At 40.1% G+C, this 27264-nt stretch overlaps 1 protein-coding gene across 1 annotated transcript in view; it reads left to right on the top strand.

Moving 5' to 3' along the window:
* The window catches only part of CPM (carboxypeptidase M), a gene marked incomplete at its 5' end in the record, with an annotated part of 92852 nt that extends 70902 nt beyond the window's left edge, over positions 1-21950 (top strand). Inside the window, 2 exons of the mRNA XM_082666363.1 lie at positions 18675-18823; positions 21062-21950. Of these exons, the coding sequence (XP_082522489.1) occupies positions 18675-18823; positions 21062-21304 (392 nt within the window). The 3' untranslated portion in view covers positions 21305-21950. The remainder of the gene's footprint in view (positions 1-18674; positions 18824-21061) is intronic.
* Positions 21951-27264: the final 5314 nt, after the last annotated feature.

The following is a 27264-nucleotide window of genomic DNA, read 5'->3' as shown; positions in this document are numbered from 1 at the left end:
AGAGTTTTTATTTAAATTGTAAAAAAAAAATACGTTTTGCATTTTTTTCTTACTATTCATCAATTTTATACACATCAGTGTATACATGTCAATCCCAATCGCCCATTTCATCACACCACCACCACCACCACCACCCCACCTCTTACCCCCCTTGGTGTCCATATGTTTCTTCCCTACATCTCTGTCTCAATTTCTGCCCTGCAAACTGGTTCATCTGTACCATTTTTCTAGGTTCCACATATATCTGTTAATATACAATATTTGTTTTTCTCTTTCTGGCTTACTTCACTCTGTATGATAGTCTCTAGATCCATCCACATCTCAACAAATGACCAATTTTGTTCATTTTTATGGCTGAGTAATATTCCACTATATATATGTACCACAGCTTCTTTTTTTTTTTTTTTTTTTTTGCGGTACGTGGGCCTCTCACTATTGTGGCCTCTTCCGTTGCAGAGCACAGGCTCCGGACGCACAGGCTCAGTGGCCATGGCTCACGGGCCCAGCCGCTCTGCAGCATGTGGGATCTTCCCAGACCGGGGCACGAACCTGTGTCCCCCGCATCGGCAGGTGGACTCTCAACCACTGCGCCACCAGGGAAGCCCCACATCTTCTTTATCCATTCATCTGTCGATGGGCATTTAGGTTGCTTCCATGACCTGGCTATTGTAAATAGTGCTGCAGTGGACATTGGGGGGCATGTGTCTTTTTGAATTATGGTTTTCTCTGGGTATATGCCCAGTAGTGGAATTGCTGGATCATATGGTAATTCTATTTTTAGTTTTTTAAGGAACTTCCATACTGTTCTCCATAGTGGCTGTATCAATTTACATTCCCACCAATAGTGCAAGAGGGTTCCCTTTCCTCCACACCCTCTCCAGCATTTGTTGTTTGTAGGTTTTCTGATGATGCCCATTCTAACTGGTGTGAGGTGATACCTCATTGTAGTTTTGATTTGCATTTCTCTAATAATTAGTGATGTTGAGCAGCTTTTCATGTGCTTTTTGGCCATCTGTATGTCTTCTTTGGAGAAATGTCTATTTAGGTCTTCTGCCCATTTTTGGATTGGGTTGTTTGTTTTTTTAATATTGAGCTGCATGAGATGCTTGTAAATTTTGGAGATTAATCCTTTGTCAGTTGCTTCATTTGCAAATATTTTCTCCCATTCTGAGGGTTGTTTTTTCGTCTTGTTTCTGGTTTCCTTTGCTATGCAAAAGCTTTGATGTTTCATTAGGTCCTATTTGTTTATTTTTGTTTTTATTTCCATTACTCTAAGAGATGGATCAAAAAAGATCTTGCTGTGATTTATGTCAAAGAGTATTCTTCCTCTGTTTTCCTCTAAGAGTTTTATAGTGTCTGGTCTTACATTTAGGTCTCTAATCCATTTTGAGTTTATTTTTGTGTGTGGTGTTAGAGAGTGTTCTAATTTCATTCTTTTACATGTAGCTGTCCAGTTTTCCCAGCACCACTTATTTAAGTGACTGTCTTTTCTCCATTGTATATCCTTGCCTCCTTTGTCATACATTAGTTGACCATAAGTGTGTGGCTTTATCTCTGGGCTTTCTATCTTGTTCCATTGATCTATGTTTCTATTTATGTGCCAGTACCATATTGTCTTGATTACTGTAGCTTTGTAGTATAGTCTGAACTCAGGAAGTCTGATTCCTCCAGCTTCGCTTTTTTCCGTCAAGACTGCTTTGGCTATTTGGGGTCCTTTGTGTCTCCATACAAATTTTAAGATTTTTTGTTTTAGTTCTGTAAAAAATGCCATTGGTAATTTGATAGGGATCACATTAAATCTGTAGATTGCTTTGGGTAGTATAGTCGTTTTCACAATGTTGATTCTTCCAATCCAAGAACATGGTATATCTCTCCATTTGTTGGTATCATCTTTAATTTCTTTCATCATTGTCTTATAGTTTTCTGCATACAGGTCTTTTGTCTCCCTAGGTAGTTTTATTCCTAGGTATTTTATTCTTTTTGTTGCAATGGTGAATGGGATTGTTTCCTTAATTTCTCTTTCTGATCTTTCATTGTTAGCGTATAGGAATGCAAGAGATTTCTGTGCATTAATTTTGTATCCTGCAACTTTACCAAATTCATTGATTAGCTCTAGTAGTTTTCTGGTGGCATCTTTAGGATTCTCTATATATACAATCACGTCATCTGCAAACAGTGACAGTTTTAATTCTTCTTTTCCAATTTGGATTCCTTTTATTTCTTTTTCTTCCTTGATTGCCATGGCTAGGAATTCCAAAACTATGTTGAATAATAGTGGCGAGAGCGGACATCCTTGTCTTGTACCTGATCTTAGAGGAAATGCTTTCAGTTTTTCACAATTGATAGGGATGTTTGCTGTAGGTTTGTCATATATGGCCTTTATTATGTTGAGGTAGGTTCACTCTATGCCCACTTTCTGGAGAGTTTTTATCATAAATGGGTGTTGAATTTTGTCAAAAGCTTTTTCTGCATCTATCGAGATGATCATATGATTTTTATTATTCAATTCATTAATATGTCATTGATTGAATTGCATATACTGAAGAATCCTTGCATCCCTGAGATAAATCCCACTTAATCTTGGTGTATGATCCTTTTAATGTGCTATTTGATTCTGCTTGCTAGTAATGTGTTGAGGATTTTTGCATCTATATTCATCAGTCATATTGGTTTGTAAGTTTCTTGTTTTGTGGTATCTTTATCTGGTTTTGGTATCAGGGTGATGGTGGCCTCATAGAATGAGTTGGGAAGTGTTCCTTCCTCTGCAGTTTTTTGGAAGACTTTGAGAAGGATTGGTGTTAGCCCTTGTCTAATTGGATAGAAATCACCTGTGAAGCCATCTGGTCCTGGACTTTGGTTTTTTGGAAGATTTTTAATCACAGTTTCAATTTCATTACTTGAGATTGATCTGTTCATATTTTCTGTTTCTACCCAGTTCAGTCTTAGAAGGTTATACCTTTCTAAAAATTTGTCCATTTGTTCCAGGTTGTCCATTTTATTGGCATAGAGTTGCTTGTAGTAAACTCTTAGGATGCTTTGTACTTCTGCAGTGTCTGTTGTAACTTCTCCTTTTTCATTTCTAATTTTATTGATTTGAGTCCTCTCCCTCTTTTTCTTGATGAGTGTGGATAATGGTTTATCAATTTTGTTTATCTTCTCAAAGAACCAGCTTTTAGTTTTATTGATCTTTGCTATTGTTTTCTTTGTTTCTATGTCAGCTCTGATCTTTATGATTTCTTCTGCTAACTTTGGGTTTTGTTTGTTCTTCTTTCTCTACTTCCTTTAGGTGTAAGGTTGGATTGTTTATTTGAGATTTTTCTTGTAGCTTGAGGTAGGCTTGTATAGCTATAAACTTCCCTCTTAAAACTGCTTTTGCTGCATCCCATAGGTTTTGGATTGTCGTGTTTTCATTGTCATTTGTCTCTAGGTATTTTTTGATTTCTTCTTTGATTTCTTCAGTGATCTCTTGGTTATTTAGTAACGTATTGTTTAGCCTCCATGTGTTGGTGTTTTTTACGTTTTCTTCCGTGTAATTCATTTCTAATCTCATAGTGTTGTGGTCAGAAAAGATGCTAGATATGATTTCAGTTTTCTTAAATTTACTGAAGCTTGATTTGTGACCCAAGATGTGATCTATCCTGGAGAATGTTCCATGCGCACTTGAGAAGAAAGTGAAATCTGGTTTTGGATGGAATGTCCTATAAATATCAATTAAATCTATATGGTCTATTGTGTCATTTAAACCTTGTGTTTCCTTATATATTTTCATTTTGGATGATCTGTCCATTGGTGTAAGTGAGGTGTTAAAGTCCCTCACTATTACTGTGTTACTGTTGATTTCCTCTTTTATAGCTGTTAGCAGTTGCCTTATGTATTGAGGTGCTCCTATGTTGGGTGCATATATATTTATAATTGTTATATTTTTTTCCTGGATTGATCCCTTGATCATTATGTAGTGTCCTTCCTTGTCTCTTGTAACATTCTTTGTTTTAAAGTCTATTTTATCTGATATGAGTATTGCTACTCCAGCTTTCTTTTGATTTCCATTTGCATGGAATGCCTTTTTCTATCCCCTCACTTTCAGTCTGTATGTGTCCCTAGGTCTGAAGTGGGTCTCTTGTAGACAGCATATAGATGGGTCTTGTTTTTGTATCCGTTCAGTAAGCCTGTGTCTTTTGGTTGGAGCACCTAATCCATTTATGTTTAAAGTAATTATTGATACATATGTTCCTATGACCATTTACTTAATTGTTTTGGGTTTGTTTTGTACATTCTTTTCTTCTCTTGTGTTTCCCACTTAGAGAAGTTCCTTTAGCATTTGTTTTAGAGCTGGTTTGGTAGGGTTGAATTCTCTTAGCTTTTGCTTGTCTCTAAAGCTTTTTATTTCTCCATCGAATCTGAATGAGATCCTTGCCAGGTAGAGTAATCTTGATTGTAGGTTCTTCCCTTTCATCACTTTAAGTCTATCATGCCACTCCCTTCTGACTTGTAGAGTTTCTGCTGAGAAATCAGCTGTTAACCTTATGGGAGTTCCCTTCTATGTTATTTGTCATTTTTCCCTTGCTGCTTTCAATAATTTTTGTCTTTAATTTTTGTCAATTTGATTACTATGTGTCTCAGCGTGTTTCTCCTTGGGTTTATCCTGTTTGGGACTCTGCACTTCCTGGACTTGGGTGGCTTTTTCCTTTCCCATGTTAGGGAAGTTTTCGACTATAATCTCTTGAAATATTTTCTCTGGTCCTTTCTTTCTTCTCCTTCTGGGACCCCTATAATGTGAATGTTGTTGCGTTTAATGTTGTCCCAGACGTCTCTTAGGCTGTCTTCATTTCTTTTCATCCTTTTTTCTTTATTCTGTTCTGCAGCAGTGACTTCCACCATTCTGTCTTCCAGGTCACTTATCCATTCTCTGCCTCAGTTATTCTACTATTGATTCCTTCTAGTGTAGTTTTCATTTCAGTTATTGTATTGTTCGTCTCTGTTCTTTAATTCTTCTAGGTTTTTGTTAAACATTTCTTGCATCTTCTTGATCTTTGCCTCCAGTCTTTTTCCGAGGTCTTGGATCATCTTCACTATCATTATTCTGAATTATTTTTCTGGAAGGTTGCCTATCTCCACTTTATTTAGTTGTTTTTCTGGGGTTTTATCTTTTTCCTTTATGTGGTATATAGCCCTTTGCCTTTTCATCTTGTCTTTCTGTGAATGTGGTTTTTGTTCCACAGGCTGCAGGACTGTAGTTCTTCTTGCTTCTGCTGTCTGCCTTCTGGTGGATGAGGCTATCTAAGAGGCTTGTGCAAGTTTCCTGATGGGCGGGTCTGGTGGTGGGTAAAGCTGACTGTTGCTCTGTTGGGCAGAGCTCAGTAAAACTTTAATCCTCTTGATTGCTGATGGGTGGGGCTGGGTTCCCTCCCTGTTGGTTGTCTGGCCTGAGGCAACCCAACACTGGAGACTACCTGCGCTCTTTGGTGGGGCTAATGGAAGACTCTGGGAGGGCTCACGCCAAGTAGTACTTCCCAGAACTTCTGCTGCCAGTGTCCTTGTCCCCACGGTGAGCCACAGCCACCCCCGTCTCTGCAGGAGACCCTCCAACAGTAGCAGGTAGGTCTGGTTCAGTCTCCCCTGGGGTCACTGCTCCTTCCCCTGGGTCCTGATGTGCACACTACTTTGTGTGTGCCCTCCAAGAGTGGAGTCTCTGTTTTCCCCAGTCCTGTCGAAGTCCTGCAATCAAATCCCGCTAGCCTTCAAAGTCTGATTCTCTAGGAATTCCTCCTCCTGTTGCCGGACCCACAGGTTGGGAAGCCTGACGTGGGGTGCAGAACCTTCACTCCAGTGGGTGGACTTCTATGGTATAAGTGTTCTCCAGTTTGTGAGTCACCCACCCAGCAGTTATGGAATTTGATTTTACTGTGATTGCACCCCTCATACCATCTCATTGTGGCTCCTCCTTTGTCTTTGGATGTGGGGTATCTTTTTTGGTGAGTTCCAGTGTCTTCCTGTCGATGATAGTCCAGCAGCTAGTTGCGATTCTGGTGTTCTCACAAGAGAGTGAGAGCAAGTCCTTCTACTCCATCTTGGTTCAGGCTATATATCCCCCATGTTTTTTAGTTTTATTTTCTTGTAGTTGATTTCTAATCTCATATGTTGTGGTTGGAAAAGATGCTTGATATGATTTCAGTTTTCTCAAATTTACCAATTTATGCTTTGTGGCCCAGCCTGTGATCAATCCTGGAGAATGTTCCTTGTGCACTTGAGAGGAATGTGTATTTTGCTGCTTTTGGATGGAATGCTCTATAAACATCAATTAAGTCCATCTGGTCTAATGTGTCATTTAAGGCCTGTGTTTCCTTATTGATTTTCTGTCTGGATGATCTGTCCATTGATGAAAGTGGGGTGTTAAAGTCCCCTACTATTACTGTGTTACTGTCAATTTCTCCTTCTGTGGCTTTTAGTATTTGCCTTAAATATTGAGGTGCTCCTATGTTGGGTGCATATATATTTACAATTGTCATATCTTCTTCTTGGACTGCTCCCTTGATCATTATGTAGTGTCCTTCTTTGTCTCTTGTAATAGTCTTTATTTTAAAGTCTATTTTGTCTGCTATGAGTATTGCTACTCCAGCTTTCTTTTGATTTCCATTTGCATGGAATGCCTTTTTACATCCCCTCACTTTCAGTCTAAATGTGTCCCTAGATCTGAAGTGCTCTTGTAGACAGCATATATACAGGTTTTTGTATCCATTCAGCTAGTCTATGTCTTTTGGTTGGAGCATTTAATCTGTTTATGTTTAAGGTAATTATTGATATGTATGTTCTTATTGCCATTTTGTTAATTGTTCTGGATTTATAGGTCTTTTTTCTTCCCTTCCTCTTTTGTTCTCTTGTGATTTGATGACTAACTTTAGTGTTGTGTTTGAATCAAATGCCTTTTCCTTTTTTGTGTGTGTCTCTGTTGTACATTTTCAGTTTGTGGTTACCATGAGGTTTTGCTACAGCAGTCTATACATAAACAAGATTGTTTTGTTTGCGGTACGCGGGCCTCTCACTGTTGTGGTCTCTCCCGTTGCAGAGCACAGGCTCCGGATGCGCAGGCTCAGCGGCCATGGCTTACGGGCCCAGGCGCTCCGTGGCATGTGGGATCTTCCCGGACCGGGGCATGAACCTGTGTCCCCTGCATCAGCAGGCAGACTCTCAACCACTGCGCCACCAGGGAAGCCCAAACAAGATTGTTTTAAGTTGCCAGTCTTTTAATTTCAAATGCATTTCCTGTATCCTGCATTTTTGCTCTCTTCTTCTCACAGTTGCTGGGTTTGATACCATATTTGTGTGCCTATGATTCCCTACCTTTACTGTATGTTTGCCTTTACCAGTGAGTTTTTCCATTTGTAATTTTCTTGTTTCTAGTTGTGGCCTTTTCTTTTGCCCATAGAGAAGTTCCTTTAGTATTTGTTGCAAAGCTGGTCTGTTGGTGCTGAATTCTTTTAGCTTTTGCTTGTCTGTAAAGCTTTTGATTTCTCCATTGAATCTGAATGAAAGCCTTGCTGGGTATTCTTGGTTGTAGGTTATTCCCTTTCATCACATTAAATATATCGTGCCACTACCTTCTGGCCTGCAGAGTTTCTGCTGAGAAATCAGCTGCTAACCTTATGGGAATTCCATTGTATGTTACTTGTTGCTTTTCCCTTGTTGCTTTTAACATTTTTTGTCTTTAATTTTTTGTCAATTTGATTACTATGTGTCTTCGTATGTTCCTCCTTGGGTTTATCCTGCCTGGGACTCTCCGTGCTTCCTGGACTTGGGTGACTGTTTCCTTTCCCATGTTAAGGAATTTTTCAGCTGTTATCTCTTCAGATATTTTCTCAGGTCCTTTATCTCTCTCTTCTCCTTCTAGGACCCCTATAATGAGAATGATCATGCATTTAATGTTGTCCCAGAGGTCTCTTAGTCTGGCCTCATTTCTTTTCTTTTGTTTTTCTTTGTCCCACTGCAGTGAATTCCACCATTCTCTCTTCCAGGTCACTCATCCATTCTTCTACCTGTTACTCTGCTATTGATTCCTTCTAGTGTACTTTTCATTACAGTTATTGTATTGTTCATCTGTTTGTTTGTTCTTTAGTTCTTCTAGGTCTTTGTTAAACATTTCTTGTATCTTCTCGATCTGTGCCTCCATTCTTTTTCTGAGATCTCAGATCATCTTTACTATCATTACTCTGAATTATTTTTCAGGTAGATCGCCTATCTATCTCCCCTTCACTTAGTTGTTGTTCTGGGGTTTTATCTTGTTCCTTCATCTGGAACATATTTCTCTGCCATCTCAATTTGTCTAACTTTCTGTGATTGCAGTTTCCATTCTGTGGGCTGCAGGATTGTATTTCTTCTTACTTCTGCTGTCACCTCCCCCTGGTGGATGAGACTGTTTAAGAGGCTTGTGTAGGCTTCCTGGTGGGAGCGACTGGTTCCTGCCCATGGGTGGGTGGAGCTGAGTCTTGTCCCTCTGGTGGGCAAGGCCATGTCAGGGAGTGTGTTTATCAGGCAGCTGTGTGCTCAGGAAGACATTAAGCAGCCTGTCTGCTGATGGGTGGGGCTGTGTTCCTACCCTGTTGGTTATCTGGCCTGAGGCGTCCCCAGCACTGGAGCCTACAGGCTGTTGGGTGGGGCCAGGACTCAGTGAGAAAATGGCAGCCTCCAAGAGGGCTCATGCCAATGAGTACCGACCAGAACTACCACACTACCACCACCAGTGTCCTTGTCCCTGCAGTGAGCCACAGCTGCCCCCACCCCCTGCTTCTGCAGGAGACCCTCCAATACTAGCAGGTAAGTCTAGCCCAGTCTATTATGAGGTCACCGCTTTTTCCCCGTGGGTCCTGGTGCATACAAGACCCTGTGTGCACCCTCCAAGATAGAGTTTCTGTTTTCCCCAGTCCTGGGGAATCCCTGTGACCAAAACCCACTGGCCTTCAAAGCCAGATTCTCTGGGAGCTCCTCCTCCCATTACCAGACTCCCAGGCTGGGGAGCCTGACACAGGGCTCAAAACTCTCACTCCTGTGGGAGAACTTCTGTTTCCAGTTTTTGGGTCACCTACCTGGCATGTATGGGATTTTATTTTATTGAGATTGCACCCCCTCCTACTGTCTTGTTGTGGCTTCTTCTTTGTCTTTGGATGCAGGGTATCTTTTTTGGTAGGTTTCAGCATTTTTTGGTCAATGGTTGCACAGCAGTTAGTTGTGACTTTGGTGTTTCCATAATAAGTGGTGAGCTCACCTTCTACTCTGCCATCTTGTCTCCTCTCAAGTAACAGTGAATTTAAATGTACAGTTCTGGAGGTTGGAAGTTCAAAACCAGTCTCACTGGGCTAAAGTCCAGGTGTTGGCAGGGCTGGTTCCTTCTGGAGGCTCTCGAAACATCTAGCTTTGAAAATGATGGGGCTCACATCCATGAGACCCACAAGGCTATAGCAAACTGAGAAACAGTTCTTAAAGACTTAACTGGCTACCGCCCAGGACCCAGCACTAAGGCAGCTGACTGAAAAGTGCCCAGTCTTTCTGTGAAAGAGGCGTATCTGCTTGTCTGAAAGTTTCAGTCTGAGGGGCAGTCATCTAATTTAACATACATCTAGGAGCCAACTGAAATACTCTCCAAAGATGGATGCTTGTGGCTGCCATCTTTGCCCTGTCCCTCCACCTCCCTCCAGGATCCTGGAATCTCCTGGAAAAGAGTTTGTGCACTTGTCTGGTGCACTGTTTTTTGCAGTTGCCACCCAGAGGCTACCCCTTGATTTCCTGGGTCTGTTGGCCAGCACGTCTTGTGTTCATAAATCCCACAGAACTGTAACAAACAGAGAAGGAGTTCTTAACCAGCTACACTCAGGGCACAGTGGAGAGGCAGCAGACTGAAAACCCAGTCTTTCTGTGAAAGAGGACTATTAGTTTATCTTCATAGTTGTGGCCTGAGGAGCAGGATTCTAATTAAATACACATCTAGCGGCTGACTACAATCATTCATCAGAGGCCACTGGGCACCATCTTCACTCTCAACCTATGCCGTACCCCAGATCACCAGTGTCTCCAAGAAAGGAGCCTGTGTACCTATCTGTACCCCTTGGCTTTTTTGGCTACTGCCCAGAGAACACATCCCTTGATAGCCTGGCTCTTGGCCAACATGGCTTGTGTTCATGAGTGCAAGAGATGAACAAAGCAAACAAAGAAATGGTTCTTAACTGGCTTTCAGTCACGCCAGGGCTCAGTGCAGAGGGAGTAGACGGAAACACCCATCTCCCAGTCTTCCCCCAGAAGAGGTATATTTGTATACTTTCGAAGCTGTGGGTTTGGCTCCCAATCTGCCTGAACCTTTGTGCTGACTGAGATACTCCCCTTTGGGATACTGACAGGTCTTGGCACACCCTCAACTACTGGAGCCATTAAGACTAAAGTAAGCTGCTTGGATAATCATAAAAGTTTGAGAGAAAACCCAGAGCTGGGGCAGGGTTGAACAGTAAGTTCACCTCTTACACAAAGCCACTCCTTCAAGACTGGAAGAGATGGTTGTTTTATATAATGCATAGAAACCAACACAGAGAGTCAACACAGAGGAATATGTTCCAAATGAAAGAACAAGATAAAACCCCAGAAAAGAGCTTAATGAAATAGAGGTAAGTGATTTACCTGATAAAGAGTTCAAAATAATGGTCATAAAGATACTCACTGAGCTCAGTAGAACTATGCATGAACAAAATGAGAATTTCAACAAAGAGAAAGAAAATATAAGGAAGTACCAAATAAAAGTCATAGAGCTGAAAAATACAGTAGAGGAGTTCAACAGCAGACTAGATGAGGCAGAAGAAAGGATAAGTGAACCTGAAGACAGGACAATGGAATTCATCCAATCAGCAGCAAAAAGAAAAAGAATGAAAAAGTGTGAAGATGGCTTAAAGAACTTATGGGACAACATCAAACAGACAAACATTTGCATTAATCTTGATTGTAGGTTCTTCCCTTTCATCACTTTAAGTCTATCATGCCACTCCCTTCTGACTTGTAGAGTTTCTGCTGAGAAATCAGCTGTTAACCTTATGGGAGTTCCCTTCTATGTTATTTGTCATTTTTCCCTTGCTGCTTTCAATAATTTTTGTCTTTAATTTTTGTCAATTTGATTACTATGTGTCTCAGCGTGTTTCTCCTTGGGTTTATCCTGTTTGGGACTCTCTGCACTTCCTGGACTTGGGTGGCTTTTTCCTTTCCCATGTTAGGGAAGTTTTCGACTATAATCTCTTGAAATATTTTCTCTGGTCCTTTCTTTCTTCTCCTTCTGGGACCCCTATAATGTGAATGTTGTTGCGTTTAATGTTGTCCCAGACGTCTCTTAGGCTGTCTTCATTTCTTTTCATCCTTTTTTCTTTATTCTGTTCTGCAGCAGTGACTTCCACCATTCTGTCTTCCAGGTCACTTATCCATTCTCTGCCTCAGTTATTCTACTATTGATTCCTTCTAGTGTAGTTTTCATTTCAGTTATTGTATTGTTCATCTCTGTTCTTTAATTCTTCTAGGTTTTTGTTAAACATTTCTTGCATCTTCTTGATCTTTGCCTCCAGTCTTTTTCCGAGGTCTTGGATCATCTTCACTATCATTATTCTGAATTATTTTTCTGGAAGGTTGCCTATCTCCACTTTATTTAGTTGTTTTTCTGGGGTTTTATCTTTTTCCTTTATGTGGTACATAGCCCTTTGCCTTTTCATCTTGTCTTTCTGTGAATGTGGTTTTTGTTCCACAGGCTGCAGGACTGTAGTTCTTCTTGCTTCTGCTGTCTGCCTTCTGGTGGATGAGGCTATCTAAGAGGCTTGTGCAAGTTTCCTGATGGGCGGGTCTGGTGGTGGGTAAAGCTGACTGTTGCTCTGTTGGGCAGAGCTCAGTAAAACTTTAATCCTCTTGATTGCTGATGGGTGGGGCTGGGTTCCCTCCCTGTTGGTTGTCTGGCCTGAGGCAACCCAACACTGGAGACTACCTGCGCTCTTTGGTGGGGCTAATGGAAGACTCTGGGAGGGCTCACGCCAAGTAGTACTTCCCAGAACTTCTGCTGCCAGTGTCCTTGTCCCCACGGTGAGCCACAGCCACCCCCGTCTCTGCAGGAGACCCTCCAACAGTAGCAGGTAGGTCTGGTTCAGTCTCCCCTGGGGTCACTGCTCCTTCCCCTGGGTCCTGATGTGCACACTACTTTGTGTGTGCCCTCCAAGAGTGGAGTCTCTGTTTTCCCCAGTCCTGTCGAAGTCCTGCAATCAAATCCCGCTAGCCTTCAAAGTCTGATTCTCTAGGAATTCCTCCTCCTGTTGCCGGACCCACAGGTTGGGAAGCCTGATGTGGGGTGCAGAACCTTCACTCCAGTGGGTGGACTTCTATAGTATAAGTGTTCTCCAATTTGTGAGTCACCCACCCAGCAGTTATGGAATTTGATTTTACTGTGATTGCACCCCTCATACCATCTCATTGTGGCTTCTCCTTTGTCTTTGGATGTGGGGTATCTTTTTTGGTGAGTTCCAGTGTCTTCCTGTCGATGATAGTCCAGCAGCTAGTTGCGATTCTGGTGTTCTCACAAGAGAGTGAGAGCAAGTCCTTCTACTCCATCTTGGTTCAGGCTATATATCCCCCATGTTTTTTAGTTTTATTTTCTTGTAGTTGATTTCTAATCTCATATGTTGTGGTTGGAAAAGATGCTTGATATGATTTCAGTTTTCTCAAATTTACCAATTTATGCTTTGTGGCCCAGCCTGTGATCAATCCTGGAGAATGTTCCTTGTGCACTTGAGAGGAATGTGTATTTTGCTGCTTTTGGATGGAATGCTCTATAAACATCAATTAAGTCCATCTGGTCTAATGTGTCATTTAAGGCCTGTGTTTCCTTATTGATTTTCTGTCTGGATGATCTGTCCATTGATGAAAGTGGGGTGTTAAAGTCCCCTACTATTACTGTGTTACTGTCAATTTCTCCTTCTGTGGCTTTTAGTATTTGCCTTAAATATTGAGGTGCTCCTATGTTGGGTGCATATATATTTACAATTGTCATATCTTCTTCTTGGACTGCTCCCTTGATCATTATGTAGTGTCCTTCTTTGTCTCTTGTAATAGTCTTTATTTTAAAGTCTATTTTGTCTGCTATGAGTATTGCTACTCCAGCTTTCTTTTGATTTCCATTTGCATGGAATGCCTTTTTACATCCCCTCACTTTCAGTCTAAATGTGTCCCTAGATCTGAAGTGCTCTTGTAGACAGCATATATACAGGTTTTTGTATCCATTCAGCTAGTCTATGTCTTTTGGTTGGAGCATTTAATCTGTTTATGTTTAAGGTAATTATTGATATGTATGTTCTTATTGCCATTTTGTTAATTGTTCTGGATTTATAGGTCTTTTTTCTTCCCTTCCTCTTTTGTTCTCTTGTGATTTGATGACTAACTTTAGTGTTGTGTTTGAATCAAATGCCTTTTCCTTTTTTGTGTGTGTCTCTGTTGTACATTTTCAGTTTGTGGTTACCATGAGGTTTTGCTACAGCAGTCTATACATAAACAAGATTGTTTTGTTTGCGGTACGCGGGCCTCTCACTGTTGTGGTCTCTCCCGTTGCAGAGCACAGGCTCCGGATGCGCAGGCTCAGCGGCCATGGCTTACGGGCCCAGGCGCTCCGTGGCATGTGGGATCTTCCCAGACCGGGGCATGAACCTGTGTCCCCTGCATCAGCAGGCAGACTCTCAACCACTGCGCCACCAGGGAAGCCCAAACAAGATTGTTTTAAGTTGCCAGTCTTTTAATTTCAAATGCATTTCCTGTATCCTGCATTTTTGCTCTCTTCTTCTCACAGTTGCTGGGTTTGATACCATATTTGTGTGCCTATGATTCCCTACCTTTACTGTATGTTTGCCTTTACCAGTGAGTTTTTCCATTTGTAATTTTCTTGTTTCTAGTTGTGGCCTTTTCTTTTGCCCATAGAGAAGTTCCTTTAGTATTTGTTGCAAAGCTGGTCTGTTGGTGATGAATTCTTTTAGCTTTTGCTTGTCTGTAAAGCTTTTGATTTCTCCATTGAATCTGAATGAAAGCCTTGCTGGGTATTCTTGGTTGTAGGTTATTCCCTTTCATCACATTAAATATATCGTGCCACTACCTTCTGGCCTGCAGAGTTTCTGCTGAGAAATCAGCTGCTAACCTTATGGGAATTCCGTTGTATGTTACTTGTTGCTTTTCCCTTGTTGCTTTTAACATTTTTTGTCTTTAATTTTTTGTCAATTTGATTACTATGTGTCTTCGTATGTTCCTCCTTGGGTTTATCCTGCCTGGGACTCTCCGTGCTTCCTGGACTTGGGTGACTGTTTCCTTTCCCATGTTAAGGAATTTTTCAGCTGTTATCTCTTCAGATATTTTCTCAGGTCCTTTATCTCTCTCTTCTCCTTCTAGGACCCCTATAATGAGAATGATCATGCATTTAATGTTGTCCCAGAGGTCTCTTAGTCTGGCCTCATTTCTTTTCTTTTGTTTTTCTTTGTCCCACTGCAGTGAATTCCACCATTCTCTCTTCCAGGTCACTCATCCATTCTTCTACCTGTTACTCTGCTATTGATTCCTTCTAGTGTACTTTTCATTACAGTTATTGTATTGTTCATCTGTTTGTTTGTTCTTTAGTTCTTCTAGGTCTTTGTTAAACATTTCTTGTATCTTCTCGATCTGTGCCTCCATTCTTTTTCTGAGATCTCAGATCATCTTTACTATCATTACTCTGAATTATTTTTCAGGTAGATCGCCTATCTATCTCCCCTTCACTTAGTTGTTGTTCTGGGGTTTTATCTTGTTCCTTCATCTGGAACATATTTCTCTGCCATCTCAATTTGTCTAACTTTCTGTGATTGCAGTTTCCATTCTGTGGGCTGCAGGATTGTATTTCTTCTTACTTCTGCTGTCACCTCCCCCTGGTGGATGAGACTGTTTAAGAGGCTTGTGTAGGCTTCCTGGTGGGAGCGACTGGTTCCTGCCCATGGGTGGGTGGAGCTGAGTCTTGTCCCTCTGGTGGGCAAGGCCATGTCAGGGAGTGTGTTTATCAGGCAGCTGTGTGCTCAGGAAGACATTAAGCAGCCTGTCTGCTGATGGGTGGGGCTGTGTTCCTACCCTGTTGGTTATCTGGCCTGAGGCGTCCCCAGCACTGGAGCCTACAGGCTGTTGGGTGGGGCCAGGACTCAGTGAGAAAATGGCAGCCTCCAAGAGGGCTCATGCCAATGAGTACCGGCCAGAACTACCACACTACCACCACCAGTGTCCTTGTCCCTGCAGTGAGCCACAGCTGCCCCCACCCCCTGCTTCTGCAGGAGACCCTCCAATACTAGCAGGTAAGTCTAGCCCAGTCTATTATGAGGTCACCGCTTTTTCCCCGTGGGTCCTGGTGCATACAAGACCCTGTGTGCACCCTCCAAGATAGAGTTTCTGTTTTCCCCAGTCCTGGGGAATCCCTGTGACCAAAACCCACTGGCCTTCAAAGCCAGATTCTCTGGGAGCTCCTCCTCCCATTACCAGACTCCCAGGCTGGGGAGCCTGACACAGGGCTCAAAACTCTCACTCCTGTGGGAGAACTTCTGTTTCCAGTTTTTGGGTCACCTACCTGGCATGTATGGGATTTTATTTTATTGAGATTGCACCCCCTCCTACTGTCTTGTTGTGGCTTCTTCTTTGTCTTTGGATGCAGGGTATCTTTTTTGGTAGGTTTCAGCATTTTTTGGTCAATGGTTGCACAGCAGTTAGTTGTGACTTTGGTGTTTCCATAATAAGTGGTGAGCTCACCTTCTACTCTGCCATCTTGTCTCCTCTCAAGTAACAGTGAATTTAAATGTACAGTTCTGGAGGTTGGAAGTTCAAAACCAGTCTCACTGGGCTAAAGTCCAGGTGTTGGCAGGGCTGGTTCCTTCTGGAGGCTCTCGAAACATCTAGCTTTGAAAATGATGGGGCTCACATCCATGAGACCCACAAGGCTATAGCAAACTGAGAAACAGTTCTTAAAGACTTAACTGGCTACCGCCCAGGACCCAGCACTAAGGCAGCTGACTGAAAAGTGCCCAGTCTTTCTGTGAAAGAGGCGTATCTGCTTGTCTGAAAGTTTCAGTCTGAGGGGCAGTCATCTAATTTAACATACATCTAGGAGCCAACTGAAATACTCTCCAAAGATGGATGCTTGTGGCTGCCATCTTTGCCCTGTCCCTCCACCTCCCTCCAGGATCCTGGAATCTCCTGGAAAAGAGTTTGTGCACTTGTCTGGTGCACTGTTTTTTGCAGTTGCCACCCAGAGGCTACCCCTTGATTTCCTGGGTCTGTTGGCCAGCACGTCTTGTGTTCATAAATCCCACAGAACTGTAACAAACAGAGAAGGAGTTCTTAACCAGCTACACTCAGGGCACAGTGGAGAGGCAGCAGACTGAAAACCCAGTCTTTCTGTGAAAGAGGACTATTAGTTTATCTTCATAGTTGTGGCCTGAGGAGCAGGATTCTAATTAAATACACATCTAGCAGCTGACTACAATCATTCATCAGAGGCCACTGGGCACCATCTTCACTCTCAACCTATGCCGTACCCCAGATCACCAGTGTCTCCAAGAAAGGAGCCTGTGTACCTATCTGTACCCCTTGGCTTTTTTGGCTACTGCCCAGAGAACACATCCCTTGATAGCCTGGCTCTTGGCCAACATGGCTTGTGTTCATGAGTGCAAGAGATGAACAAAGCAAACAAAGAAATGGTTCTTAACTGGCTTTCAGTCACGCCAGGGCTCAGTGCAGAGGGAGTAGACGGAAACACCCATCTCCCAGTCTTCCCCCAGAAGAGGTATATTTGTATACTTTCGAAGCTGTGGGTTTGGCTCCCAATCTGCCTGAACCTTTGTGCTGACTGAGATACTCCCCTTTGGGATACTGACAGGTCTTGGCACACCCTCAACTACTGGAGCCATTAAGACTAAAGTAAGCTGCTTGGATAATCATAAAAGTTTGAGAGAAAACCCAGAGCTGGGGCAGGGTTGAACAGTAAGTTCACCTCTTACACAAAGCCACTCCTTCAAGACTGGAAGAGATGGTTGTTTTATATAATGCATAGAAACCAACACAGAGAGTCAACACAGAGGAATATGTTCCAAATGAAAGAACAAGATAAAACCCCAGAAAAGAGCTTAATGAAATAGAGGTAAGTGATTTACCTGATAAAGAGTTCAAAATAATGGTCATAAAGATACTCACTGAGCTCAGTAGAACTATGCATGAACAAAATGAGAATTTCAACAAAGAGAAAGAAAATATAAGGAAGTACCAAATAAAAGTCATAGAGCTGAAAAATACAGTAGAGGAGTTCAACAGCAGACTAGATGAGGCAGAAGAAAGGATAAGTGAACCTGAAGACAGGACAATGGAATTCATCCAATCAGCAGCAAAAAGAAAAAGAATGAAAAAGTGTGAAGATGGCTTAAAGAACTTATGGGACAACATCAAACAGACAAACATTTGCATTATAGGGGTCCCAGAAGGAGGAGAGAGAGAAAAAGGGATATAAAACTTATTTGAAGAAAAAATGGCTGAAAAGTTCCCTGACCTGGGGAAGGAAGCAGACATCCAGATCCAGGAAGCCTGGAGAGTTCCAAATAAGATGAACCGAAAGAGACCCACATCAAGACACACTGTAATTAAAGTATCAAGAGTTAAAGACAAGTAGAGATATCACCTTACCCCTGTTAGAAAGGCTATTGTCAAAAAAGACAAGAAGCAACAAGTGTTGGCAAGGATGTGGAGAAAAGGGAACCCTTGTGCACTGTTGATGGGAATGTAAATTGGTGCAGCACTATGGAAAACAGTATAGAGATTCTAAGAAAAATCAAAAATAGAACTACCATATGATCCAGTAATTCTACTTCTGGGTATTTATCCAAAAGAAATGAGAAAACTAACTTGAAAAGATATCTGCACCCACCATGTTCACTGCAGCATTATTTATAATAGCTGAAACACAGAAGCAACTTAATTGGATGGATGAATAAAGAAAATGTGGTATATTTATACAATGGAATACTATTCTGCCATAAGAAGAAATCTTGCCATTTGTGACAATATGGACAGACACTGAGGGCATTATACTAAGTGAAATATCAATAAATCAGAGAAAGACAAATAGCTTATGATGTTACTTATATGCAGAATCTTTAAAAAAAAAACCAACTCATGATATAGAGAATAGATTGGTAGTTGCCAGAGGCAGGGGGTGGGGAAAAATAGGTGAAGGCAGTCAAAAAGTACAAACTTCCAGTTATAAAATAAATAAGTCCTGGGGATGTAATGTACAGCATGGTAAATATAGTTAAATACTGTATTGTATATTTGAAATTAGCTAAGAGTAAATCTTAAAAGTTTTAGTCACAAGAAAAAAAATGTGTATGTTAACTGGGCATATTGTGGTGACTATTACACAATACATATATTAAATCATTATGTTGTACACCTGAAACTAATATGTTATATTTTTATTATATCTCAATTTTTTTTAAAGTTTACCATCCCTTCTGAAACACTCAATTAACTCAAAACAGCTAATAAATATTGGGCATATTTTTCTTAAATAATTACAAGAATTTTTTTTCATATGCCATAAAATGTGGTATTAACATTTAATTCTTTTTGTCTTGCAGGTGTAAAGGGTCAAATTTTTGATCAGAATGGGACTCCATTACCCAATGTAACTGTAGAAGTCCAAGACAGAAAACATGTCTGCCCCTATAGAACCAATAAATTTGGAGAGTATTACCTCCTTCTCTTGCCTGGGGTCTATGTAATAGAGGTAAGTATACAATGCTAATAACTATTGTTATTAAAATATTATAGAACTCACAATACTTATTTACCTAGAAAGGAACTAAAATAAGTCTGGAAAGTCCAAAAGTAGATATATCAGGACAGAATAAAAGGCCAACTTGCATTTAGCAGGGAGTGGGTGAGGTGGCAATAATAGAAGAAACTCAGAAAGTCATGTTTTTTCCCCAACTGGCAATTTTTCAAATAGAAGCCAAATCCCATTTCGGGTGGTACCTTTTATGATAAAAAAATGGAACAAACCTTATTAATAAGAATAAATAAACAATGTGGGGTGGTGGGATGAACTGGGAGATTGGGATTAACATATATACACTACTATGTATAACACAGATAACTAATAAGAACCTACTGTATAGCACAGGGAACTCTACTTAATGCTCTGTGTTGTCCTAAATGGGAAGGAAATCCAAAAAGGAGGGGATATATACATACATAGAGCTGATTCATTTTGCTGTACAGCAGAAACTAACACAACATTGTAAAGCAACTATATTCCAATAAAAATTTAAAAACACAAACAAAAATACAATGTGGCCACAGTTCTTCCAAGCTTCATGGAATACCAGTTTAACATCTGTTCCGTGAACCATAACTTCTACTATTAAAAATTGATTGCGACACAAGTTCCTTAGAATTCACTACAAATAAAATTTGATCCACAAAGTTTACCACTATATTAAGCGATGCAGCCCGCTCATAAGCAAACGATGGTGAGTTTTCCAATCAATGCAAGTAAAATTCCAGATTTTAATTTTAGTTAGATGCATGTTTCTAAGGCTTTTCTTCCTCTAAGGACGCATGGACTAGTTTGAGGCTGAGTGAGTTTATGTGAATGAACTAAATGAATAAGTATCTGATTTATTTGGCCAGATTATGACTCTTCCTCTTTGATGTGACTTTAAGAATGTCAAGATTCATCTAGTTTGCTTAGTGGGTCTAACGCCAGCCATACTAGTCATTCCGTATAGAGCTACTCCTGAGAGAAGGTAGTCATCTGTTCTGTAGTAAAAACTGGCTTTGTAGTTGTTTCATCTTTAGGACATAATAAAGGGCATGGTTTTCAGTTCATAAAACTCTAGGATTAAAAACCCCTGCTCCATAGGTTATCACCAAAGTACTCAGCACTTTGAGTGAGGGGCTCATGATTTTCTTGAGTATCTTTCCTCCTACCGAGGACATGAATAGAGCTGGAAAGACCTCAACTCACTATGAATCTTTGCCTAAAAAGACCCTTTATTTTCCTGTTATTTACTGTGACATTTTCATTCTGTGAAAAAAAAGGGTTTTCCTTATAGTGAATCTATCAACAAACTGTTTTTATGCAATCCCATAAATAAGCCACATCTTGGATATATGTATAACAGATTCACTTTGCTATACACCTGAAACTAACAATTTGTAAATTAACTATACTCCAATAAAAAATTTTAAAAATAAGCCACATATTTATAGAATAAAGTTATGCACAAGTTGGCTTTAGTTACTAGCTCTAGGACAAAAACAGAAGGTAAGAAAGACTCTGGAAGCTGAAATGAATGGCTAAGATACATGCCAATTAGTGGTTACGTAAATGTTATTCTTTTCCCTCTCTACCATATATAATAAAAGCATTTCTCAGTAGCAATAGTCTATAGTTAGTTTAGTATTTGTCATTATTTTCCTGATCATTTCCTCCACCAAAAAGATAAATCTAGCTGAAGATTCAGACTCATGGACAAAACCAGGTAAAATCAAAGCTTTTTAAAGAAGCAATAACTTATATATACACTTAGATCAGCTGCAAGGAAAATGGAATAAATTGAGAAAAAAATTCCACTTATAAATAATCTTGACACAGAATCAGGATATTAAGTACAGACTTGAGACAAAGAGAAACAGTCAGCTCTTTACCTTTGCGCTCCATGAAAACGATGGGGACAGAAATCAGTCTATTGCTTCTGACTTACATCTTCAGATAAAGGAACTGTCTTTATTTCACTTTGTAATTCTCAGCAACAGCATTAACAACTGCGGTCCATATCAGTAGGCACTTGGTAACTCATTCACCGAGCAGGACTGAAGCTGTTTCTACCCTGGGGAGACCTGGCAGGTTGTTACATGTGTTTCATAAAGGCTGCATTTTAGTGGTGGATATCAGTGTTTTTCACTGTTGGCACCACAAAACATCTGAAATCACTCAGATAACTTTCTTGTTTCCTCTCAGGTTACGGTCCCTGGACACAATCCACATCTCACAGAAGTGACTATTCCCCCAAAATCCCAGAACTTCAGTGCTCTTAAAAAGGATATTTTACTTCCATTCACAGGGCAATTGGATCATATCCCAGAATCAGATCCTTTATGTCCTATAATTCCTCTTTACAGAGATTTGCAAGGCCACTCAGCTGCAACAAAGCCCAGTCTGTTCTTGTTTTTAGTGACTCTTTTTCACATATTGTTCAAATAAAGCAGAATGTGAAACTCAACCCCCATCACCACCTGGAATCAGGGCTTACTCACGCCAGGTTACTGCAACTCTAACTCCCTCTGTGGGACCTTGACTGGATAAACTCCACGGTCCTTCCCTAAGAAGAGAAATGTTTGTTTCCAAATCCTGCAACAAGTAATGAAAGGAATGATTTAGTCTTAATGATGGAAGACACCTACCCATCAAGTACTGCTCACTTACACTTAATCTTGAAGTAGTCTTAGAAATTTTTAAGAAGTTAAACTTGAGAAGCATGAAAGAAGTTCCTGCAAGAAAAAAAGGAGGTAATTTTGTATACAGAGAGCCATTTGAATATAAGCAATGAAGATGAACATTTATTGATCACCTACTATATACAAGACCTTGCCATGTGTACTATATGTGAAGAGATAGTGCCATATATAATTCTCAGTGCAGGGAAAAATGATGATAGGACTGGGAATATTAAGTTTTGCCAACATTCTAAGGAAATATGAGAGAAAACAGGCAACCACGTCTCAGTGGCCCAAGAAAATATGGGCCTGATGGGATGACAAATTTGTCTACTGAGCCCCAAAATAATAGGTCAATTAAGGTAAGGGTCCCTGCCTTTCTGCAACCAGATGCCACAGTCTTCTCTTATGCTGATGACCCCCAAATGCCTGAGCTTCACACTCAGGTCTGACTGCCCACTGGACACATCTACCTGGATGTGACCCATAGATACCTCAAACTCATCATGTTGAAAAATTGAACATACTTCTCTCCCCAGAGCTGCTCTTCCTCCTGCCTTCTGTCTCAGTTACTGATAGCACCAAACTAGAAACCTGGGAGTCACCCTTGATACCTCCTCCTCCTCCTCCATCCCATCTATCCAGTCAGTCACTAAAGATTGATGTTATTTGTATGTGTTGATTGAGTCTACCCTCTCTTCATGGCTACTAACACCACCAGGTTTAGGCCATCATAGCTCACCTGTACCACGGCAACAGCTCTACTGGTCTCTTGCTTCCAGCTTTCTCCTCTTCAAATCCAACCTCCACACAGCACTGGGGAAAGGGGTCTATTTGAAACAAAAATCAGCAATCAACTGCTTGTAGTTCCTACACACATAACACACTGTGTGTCCCCTGTGTCTGCAATGACATTCTGACCCACTACATTTTCTTTCCCACTCCTCCTTTAAAACCCAGTTCAGGTTGTTTAATGGGTAGAGTTTCTGTTTGTCATGATGAGAAAGTTCTGGAAATAGATAGTGATAATGGTTGTACAACATTGTGAAGTATTTAATGCCACTGAATTGTATACTCAAAACTGGTTAAAATTGTAAATTTTATGTTATGTATATTATACCACAATAAAAAAAGAGGATAGTGACTATTAAATATTAAAATAATGCTTCATTAGGTGCTTCATAATAATGTACTCTAGAAAGTGAAGGCTCCAAGGCATACATGCTGTGTAAATTACATATCTTACTTAGGTGAAACTCCAACAGAAACAAAGACTAGTCTGTTAAAGAGTAAACAAGTAAAATATAAAGAAAGATCAATGATGATTCCCTTAAAAAAAACAACAACAACAACAACAACAGTTCAGGTATCAACTCCTCTGGGAAACCTTTGCTGACCATTGTCCCATTCCACTCAGTTTCACCCCCTCCCAGCCCCTTTGCTCCACAAATTAAACAGGTTACCTCTGTTGTGGGATTTATAACACTGCATTATGCTCTTCTATTTCCATGAGTGATTTTCTCTGGCAGAGTGAGAGGTCTCTGAGACCAGGGTCTATTTAATTTGTTTGAAAAACTTATTCTAAACCCTATCACATGGTGAGACCTGAATGAATGAACCAAGTGCTGAAGCAAACTGCTGCTCTTAAAACATTATATGCAAGAATTAGGGGAGGTGGGGGTATCAAACAGCAGACCAGCAACTCTGGTGAGCAGGTTTCTGAGTGCTGTGTATCGCTCATGAAAGTGAGTTGCCTTGGCTCTTATTTTAAATTGAAAGTCCCATAGGGTCTGGAAACAACAGAAACTGTACTGGGCTTGGTACCTGCTTGAGCCCCACAAATGAAAGGGAGATACATGGGCATTTAGCAGCTATTCCTATGCCAGTTTATTCTACATGCACAAAATCATACATGTTAATATCAGCAATATTTGTAGACCTCTTTTAAATCTGGTAATAACCTAAATATCTTGATCATTTTTATTTAAATAAGTGGTAATTTATTATATACTTGAAAGTATATATTAATATTGCAGAAAATGAGTTTGGTAATATTACAGATAAAAGTATACAAAACTCAACTTGATTTACTATCAAGTCCTGAACAATTTTCAGTCAGGCATTCTGAGTTCTAACTTTTCCTTTTCTAAGATAGCAATTCTGAAGGGACATGAACCTTAATGTAAATTTCTGAAGGAAATAATGCTTTTAAAATCAGAAATTTTATCAGAATCAAACTTAAAACCATTTAGAGACAAGCAAAACAATTTAGAAAATTTCCAAACCAAATATAAACCAAACCTGAATTTAGTTCAGAGCAGGTTTGAGGTATATTTTGCAGCAACAGCTCTGTGCTTGAAAGTGAAGTTTGCTGCAAGGATTTAGTATGGTAGAATCCCAGCTACACCCTTCACTCATCAAGTGACGTGTTCAAGAGAAAAAACGACCATGGAATTCTGACTACAGTGAGACCAGATCCCCAACACCTTTCCTACTGTTCTCCACCCTCTTAGGCTGTTGATTATGCTCCCCGGGTTCTAAGTTCAGGTGTAATTCCTTTTATAGAGAAACCAACATAGTAAAAGATTTTCAAGATAGGCGAAAAGAAGATAGCATGTATAATAGAATGATAATTAGGAGGCAGGAGCCCTGTGATTCAACCCACCACAGTTCAGTTTCCTTACCTGTAAAATGAAGGTCTCTGCTTGACTGTGATTCTATGGTTATCAGTAGCAGCGGTGTAAGATGCCACACTCTGGTGCCAGTTTTGGGTACCTGCCCAGGTGGAGGAAGGATAATTAACACTCAAGAGGCATAAATATTTTGAAGGCAGTATAGCTTATTAGAGACCAATAAACAGAATTGGTCTGAAAGCTGAAACAGTGGCTAGCTAGAATGACCATTTAATAATATTTAAGGAAATGTTCATGAAATAACACAGCTTTTAGCCACGTACCTCCTCAAATTATAATAAATGTTAACAGGAATGAATTTAAATGGTGGGGAGTATTTTAGAGAAATGTTAAGTCTCTGCAGGTACTATCAGTGTTGACTTTGGTGCTTAATTTATCACAGACTTGAGCTGTTGGATGTATCAGAAATGTTAAAAAGCCTCTTCTCAATATTTCTGAAAGTCTAAGAAATCAACATTTTTGTTCTAGAAGCAAATTTGCATTTGTAATATTTCTTAAAATGGTATGAGAGGTTAGCTCTACCTTTAGAAAGTAAAAATATCTGTCACTGGATTAAAAATATCTTTTCCTAGGGAATCTAGAAAAATGAGCATAGCATATTGTCTCACTGTGACAGGGGAAGTTGCTTATTGAGAAATTTGGTTCTTATTCTACACGGTGACAATACAGTTGATGCCTATGTCATGACAGATTTAGATTGGCGGGAAGGGGAGAAAATTATGATGGTTAAAGTGAAAAAAAGTTCACAGCACCTAACGTAGACATTTGGGGAAACAGTCTAACTTCATTACAGACTTTACATTGTATCACTGATAAGCAGATATTGTACTGTATTGCTCACAAACCATTTTATCATACTTCAGCATATGAACTACTCCATAGCCTTTTATAAATGTTGCATAAGCTGATTTTATAAGTTTTCTCAGTGACTTTCTTTTGTACTATAATTAAAAACTTAAAATGCACAAATTGTCTAAGACTAAAAAGTGTTATGGGGCAGGGGCCAAGACTACCTCTGAATTCAGTAAAATCAGAATATTTCTGATTCTCAATAAAGAATTAATATTTCTGTAAACAACAAATGCTGTTTCTTTCCATTACATTACTTTGAAAACAAATACTTACACCAGTGTACAAAGTCCACATACCAGAGAGAACTGATTGCCATCAAATAAAGACCAAATCTAATGACCTTTTATGAGGCAATAATATTGCAATAATTCTTCAAAGCCCAGAGAGTCCTTCCAGAAGTTTATATGATATATACCTATCCAAATTACTTTGTGCCATGGGGGAGATAATGGATGAAAAGTGTGCCTACTGGCACAAAACCCAAAAAACAAACACACAAAAAATCACACAAAAAACACATACCACAAACACACACACACACAAAATCTTTGGAAAATTCCCAGCGCACACTGTAAAGGGTCTGAGAAATCAAGCAGGAAAGAAATGGATTCCCCAAACAGACTCAGCCATGGAACCATTTTCTTAAATAATTTAGCCTAGTACCATCTCTTTGAACTTATATATCTAGAAATTTTGGGAAATGCTGGTATATAGGGAGGGGTCTTTTGTCTTGAATAATATTTTATAGATTTCAAAGTGCTTTTGAAACACAGAATAATAAAAAATTTGCCTCTTCTAGGAACTGGATAACTAACAGCCCTAACCCTCATCCTTCATCAATGCAACCTCTTAACATCGAATTTCTAGTCATAGGACAGAGAGGTTGGGCTTAAGTGTATGTCTGCCCCCTGAAACATGCTAAACAAATAATAGTTTAAATAAGACAAGACTGAGTAGGAACTAATTTACAGGTACCAATTTCTAAAAAGTGATAAATATCTCAATTTTGAAGATGAATTGGGGCCAGTTTTTCTATTTTCAAAAGAGAATTCATTATATAGGACCGCCTTTAGCAGGAGTTTCCTGGTATATCTTAGCTAGACTTTGATACTTTTTTAAAAAAATTTTTTGGCCGTACCACACGGCATATGGGATCTTAGTTCCCCAGCCAGGGATCGAATTCACACCCCCTGCAGTGGAAGTGCGGAGTCTTAACCACTGGACCGCCAGGGAAGTCCCTAGACATTGATCCTTAAATTTGCAGCTCCTTTGCAGCGTTTATTACTCCCTACGCCACCGTCCAAAGCAAAATACAAATGAACTAAATTTTAAACTATTAGACGTAGAGGGGAAAAAAGTAAAAGAAGATAAACTGTAAAAAGGATTAGTCAGCTTTTTGGTTGGTAGTATGTTTTCGTTTTTTCCTACTTCATTTTTGAAATTTTCTACTAACTACTTTTAGAATGAAAGAAAAGCAACTGATTTAAAAAATGAAACCTCAGGGCTTCCCTGGTGGTGCAGTGGTTGAGAGTCCGCCTGCCGATGCTGGGGACCGCTGAGCTTGCGCGACCGGAGCCTGTGCTCCGCAACCGCAGAGGCCGCAACAGTGAGAGGCCCGCGTACCGCAAAAAAAAAAAAAAAAAGAAACCTCAAATTTCAGAAGCGCCAGCGTACACAATTGCTACACCTTCTTACATATTCATTGAAATTTCCAGATCTTGAAATAATAGTTTATTAACTTAGCTCAGTTAATTAAACTTTTCCCTAATTGATCAAGAACATGTTCTTCAACACTAACATATAGTATTTTTACACAGTGTTTGTCTCATGAAGCCCTGAAGGGTGAATAGTGAAAGATTTCAGGACCAAAATGTGTAACAACTCCCATTATTTCTTTACTTTCTAGCCCAGCAATCTGTCTTCCAGGAGTATTCTGTACTTACTGTTAGGAATCTACCTACCAGTAGTTAGGAGCTGACGGTTGCCTTCCGAGAACTCCCAATGCGGTGCTTCCACCTGGTGGTTAAAGTGCTTAACTACAGAGGCCTGGTCTCACATGCCTCTTAAAAAAGAAAAATGAACGATTGTGAGAAAAGGTGAAAAAAAGTATTTTTTTTAAATACAGAGGGCTGTTCTGTTTTTAAGAAAAGCTTTCCTAATTCTATTACAAGTCTGATACCAT

Source organism: Grampus griseus (genome assembly GCF_964374135.1).
Source record: "Grampus griseus genome assembly, chromosome: 11".
Classification (NCBI taxonomy): Eukaryota; Metazoa; Chordata; class Mammalia; order Artiodactyla; family Delphinidae; genus Grampus; species Grampus griseus.
This window is presented reverse-complemented; position numbering and strand designations above follow the sequence as displayed.